The 5471-nt window shown below is 38.1% G+C and overlaps 1 protein-coding gene across 1 annotated transcript; it reads right to left on the bottom strand.

Moving 5' to 3' along the window:
- Positions 1-2672: 2672 nt before the first annotated feature.
- On the bottom strand, positions 2673-4792 carry LOC100807324 (probable E3 ubiquitin-protein ligase RHC2A). The gene has a single exon (XM_026126722.2). It carries the CDS (start codon positions 4335-4337, stop codon positions 3204-3206), a length of 1134 nt encoding a protein of 377 aa, XP_025982507.2. The 5' UTR covers positions 4338-4792; the 3' UTR covers positions 2673-3203.
- Positions 4793-5471: the final 679 nt, after the last annotated feature.

Raw genomic sequence — 5471 nt, 5'->3', positions numbered from 1 at the left:
ATTCTAAGGTTATAAACATATGAAAAATTTTAAACTTCATAAATTTTGTTATTTAGCTATGTATATTTTTGGAATGTTAACGGAGGTAAACTCAATTGATAAAATGGAACAATATTAACTTAAAAAAACAGATTTTAGTTTTTGTCGTTACATCATGAATACTCCTATTTGTACCGGTGTAGCACCCCATCTTGTTGACCAAAACACTGGCATATGAGCCTTCGATTCTTAGCTTGAGCCTCCTTGTAAACTAACCATTTGTCCCACCAAACTAACGTACTCAAGTATCTGCCCAAAGTGTTTATCTCAATCAACCAAGAAGTGGATTGTTGACAAGCAAGTCGCATCAAAGAAACACACAAGGAAAAAATTAAAAATAAATTGACAAACTTTAACATATAAGTGTAGTAGTGTATTAATAAATTATATGGTCATATATTTTTTTATACAAAAAAAATAATTTGTATATAATTTTTTTAAAAATAAAAATTGATGGCCGGGATACACCCATCCCTGTTGACATCCTAGTTAATCTAAACAAACAGAAAAATCCTAAGCAAACGTGGAAAGTTACAACTTTATTGTGGTACGTTTGTCGTTTATACAATAAAAACCGCTAAAGTTGTCATAAACTCGAGCATCATAATAACTAACAAAAATCCCGGGTATGAATGGTTCAAGTAGCTCTCTTGAATTAGTGACAGTCACCACCGTAAGGGACAGAACATATACGTTGTAAACCTTGGTGGAACTTGCATAATGTGTACCAAACTTGAAAAGGGCAACTCTCACTTCCTAAACTTTAATCTTTCATGATATAAGTTTTTGGACACTAGCGTTCTTACATGAAACGTGGCAACTTGCTTTAGCATAACAATATCATAGTAGTAGTATTATATTACAGCTCATACACAGCCCACAACTAGTGTCATTGTTGTATGATTTTGATGCTCATCTCTCGGCTTATAATTGGGAAAATGAGGATTCCATACATATAAAGATTCGGATCCTTTAATAATCCAATCTAAATTATTATTTTCATCATCATCATAATATTAATGAAGACTATCAATCAATTTTACTTATAACTAATATTTGTTAAAGAAATTGACTAATCACTTTTAATGATATTTCTTGTTTCAATTATATTTTTTCAATTATAATCAATATTAATAAGATCTTCCTTAACATGTTTAAGCATATAGTATATTTATATTCTCTCCATGACTTAAAATGTAAGTTTGAGTTTAACTCAATCTCAAAAAATTAACTCAAAAAGTAAAAATTGTTCCTCACTTATATATTTTATCTTAATTTTATCTTTAACTAATGTGAGACTTTTTTTACAATAGCAAATGCAATTATTTTCATTTCTCACTTACTCTCAAATCTCAACTTCTGAGAAGATGTGTACCAAATTCTGGTTCCAATTAAGTTACATGACAACCCTTTTGGCCAGTCCACACCAGAACAGAACTGAAACCATGCAACTTCGCCAATAATAGTGCTGTCCAAACGGGTACAACTCAGGAACTCATATTTGGCCAAAACAAGTACCATCTCTATAACAATGGCATTCAATCCCATGAATATCGATTGTCCATTCGTTTATTTATAGTTTTCTTACAACCGTAACGGGTTTGCACGTTGCAAAAGGCTTCCAGGAACTGCTATAGAAAGAAAAACATGAGCTTCTTGGCACATCAAATAAGTTCTTTTTTTTTTTCATATTTAAACTGTTAACTATCTTTTCATTTTTAGTTTATCCGTTAATTTTACTAAATACAACCAAAGATGAAGAAAACAATTACCATACATCTTGTCTGTGGGTGAAAAAAAAAATGTAACTTTAAGAAACAAGTGAGCTAATATGCAGGGGGGGTTGCATACTAGTTGTCCTAACTTGCATAAAAGGGCAAGAGACCAAAGCTGATTGGCTTGGTAGGAAGGGTCAGTAGGTTTACTTGGTTGGCATGCTACCTTTATGATAATTGGCAAATCTTCATCTTCAAAATATACAGAGCCAACTACTCATTTGACGCAAAATAGTACGAATTCATAGATGGTAGCAAGCACTATCTATATGAAAAGAATGCGATATAAATATCCTAAAAGCCTGTAAATTTGTACGATAGCAGATTCATGACTCATGAGTATTGCTATTGCTATTTTATACTAATCACAAGTCGTGCACATATAAAGGTTGAGAAACACTCAGATGCCTAAATCCTCTCACCATAGAAACAATTTAGAAAGAGAAAAGAGGACCAGATGTGGGGCTGATTATTTTTTTTTTTTTTTTGCCAATACAAACATGTAAGAAATTGATGTACTGTAAATAAATGTGAATAAAAAAGTTGAAGGTTTCACCCATTAGAGTTTAAAGCTGCCTTGGGTTATTGACTCCCGAATCTCAAGTTCTTTTCACCCAGAATTGCCATGAAAAGAATTCAAGAATGTGGTTTATACTTTGAACTACAATAGCACTATAGTAATAAATTTTTGGACCATAAAAAGATAAAAACTGCTACATGATCAATGAAACACGAACTAAACCAGAAGGGAGACAAACGCAAGTAAAGCCATACAAAATGTTTGTTTAGAATCAAAGAATCGATCGATTGGCTAATAGGAAATTATACAAATTTAGCGAGGTAAAATAGCTCAGCATCAAACTAAACAAGTCATCATCATCAACACAATCAATTCAAGGCAGCAGTATGGTAAAAACCAATGACAAATAACGACACCATGAATTTAGAGGATCATATACCAATGACGAGAAAGATAAAGCATGGAACAAAATAAACAATACGAAGGTGCTTCAGTTCATTATCAAAGTAAAATGAAGTTCATGATCATCATCACATCATGTCCCCCCTCCCCCCAAAAATTCCAAAGATAATACTTCACAATCACGGCCCGAGTCCCTCCTTCAACCTCATTCCTCCCCATTGGTTTCACTTTCTCCCATTGTTGATGCCACTCCCTGCCCCAATCCCCTATTGCTAACACAACGGTTTCCCCATCCAACATCCTGAAAATGTGAGAATCAATCACAAGACATTGCATCCTCGACGACTCTCGATCGATCAATCCCATTATGTACACTTTGACAATGACACGGTACACAGAGGAACCCAGAAACAAAGTTGAGATTTTTAGCCTTTTACCCTCATCAGTCATCGATCCTATTACTACTACTACCACGCTCTCATCCCACTGTTTACATCCATAGACCAAGTCCTCCGAGACCGCAACGAAGGATCCATAGTACTAGAACGAGAGGAACTCGCCCTCATAGACTCTCTACTAGAAGCAGAACGCTGAGTACTACTTCCTCTGAAGCAACCAAACAGATTGCGGAAAAACCTAGTCAACCCTCCACTCTCCCTCCCTCTATTCCCTCTGGACCAAGAAATCCTCCTCGGCTCACCCCCCCCATTGTTAAACCCACCATCCATTTCAGTGTAAACCACAGGAAGCTCTCTCTCAGCACCTCTTCTCCCACCGGAGAATCTACCCACCGCAAACCCTCCACCAGGCAACCTCCAAATCGTCAACCCCACATTCTCCTCCTCGTTCAAGGCAACATTTTGAGACGGATTTTGATTTTGATTTGGATTCGGGGTATCAGCGGGTAACTCGTGGCGACAAACGGGGCAAGAGTTGTGAAGTGCGAGCCACGGTAATATGCATTCAGGATGATATATGTGCTTGCATGGCATTTCTCTAACTGCAGTTCCTAATTCGAAAGCTTCCTTACAAACCGCGCAGTGTGACTCCATGGCTAAATGGGTGTCATCAATTTCGATGGTTGGTAATGAATCAATGGCTGCTTTTGAAGCAGGAGGGTGCTCGTACCGTCCAATACCGTTGATCTCAATCTGAGAGAGTTGTTCCAAGAGTCTGTCGAAGCCAGATCCGAGGAGAAACTCTGACATGCTAGGTGGTAAGGGTCGGAGGCCGGAGCCGGCGCCGTCGTCGTAGAAGAGTTCAAAGCCGCGACTTTCATCCTCCGCGGTGGCTGCGCCGCCGCGGAGGACGATGACGGGGTTGAAGGGGGAGCGGTCGCCGCCGTTGCGGCGGGTGCGGCGGAGGGCAGCGGGGCGGGAGGGGTGGTCCGAGGAAGGGCGCTGGCCGATCATGTACATGGCGGCGGCGGGGAAGCGTTGGCGGCGGCGGGGGTCGAGGTGGACGGAGCGGGGCGGGTGTTCGATTTCTTCGATGAAGCCGCCGTCGCAGTCGGGACAGACGATGGTGTGGTGGGGCCAGACGCGAACGAAGCGGCTGCAGCGGTAGCACCAGTACGAGGATGTCCCGGAAGACATCATCATGATGGGAGGGAGGGACCGTGGATCTCGAAGGAACGGAACAGAGATCCGCACCCCGGATTCAAATTTATGAGGACCAGATTCTCGTACCAAGTACAAACAAACCCACAAAACACAGTTTAAGGATGAGATCGTGGATGGCGTGGTGTTGGGCTTGTTTTTCTTCTCTATGTGAGGGTTTCAGGTTCCTTCTTCCATGAGAGGGGGAGGGAGGGGCGACGGAGCAGGCTCATGTGTCGCGTGGAACAAAGATAACAGCGAAACCGCGTAGTCATGTCTTAGCTTGTCGCCAACCACGTGGCTCTATGTTATTGAACATCTTCGAAACGGCACCGTATTAATGATGAAACGTTGTTTATGAATTATGAGCCGTTTCGGGAGTGAAGCATGGTGGGAGGGAGGGAGGGACTTTTTGTTTCGGACGGACTTTATGATTACGCTCTCTCTGCCTCAACATGGACACATACTAATCATTCATTCCTTCAGTATTTAAAAAAAATATTATACACTGTAATAGTTTTTTTAGAACTAATTTTTCAATTAATATATATATATATAGCAACAAAAAAAAAAGTAGTATAAAGAAGATTCTGATACTAGAATTTAATATTTTAGATAGTATTATTTAATTCAAAATTAAGTATTGTACTCCTTCGTTGTTCAGCAACAATGGATTCCCTCATATGCAGGCCAACCCTTTTAGGATGCTGCTAGATAAGCATCTAATTCTTAGTCAACGACCTTAATTGCTTGCGATACGAGTCTGGTGATCTCCAAACAACAAATGGGATCATGTAAGAAAAATAGATTATATTTTATATTTGAATGTTCTTAGAATAAGTTTCCTTATCCTAAGCCATGACGTGGTTATAAAAACAATTTTTAAATAGAATTTATATTATTAATTAATTAAAAAATATTTTGAGTATTTATTTTAAATTAATTATTATAAAATTCTATGTATTGTCTATATATGACAAATTTTTATTAAATGAAAGAATAAAATACTTTGCATTTAAATTAAAATATTTTCCATATTAAAGTTAATTATTTCCTTAAAGAAACTTTAAAAAATAATGGCAAGATTATCATGGAAAAGTATTTTATATAAATGGAAAAAGAAAGCTATAATTATTA

Source organism: Glycine max, chromosome 18 (assembly GCF_000004515.6).
Source record: "Glycine max cultivar Williams 82 chromosome 18, Glycine_max_v4.0, whole genome shotgun sequence".
Taxonomy (NCBI): domain Eukaryota; kingdom Viridiplantae; phylum Streptophyta; class Magnoliopsida; order Fabales; family Fabaceae; genus Glycine; species Glycine max.
This window is presented reverse-complemented; position numbering and strand designations above follow the sequence as displayed.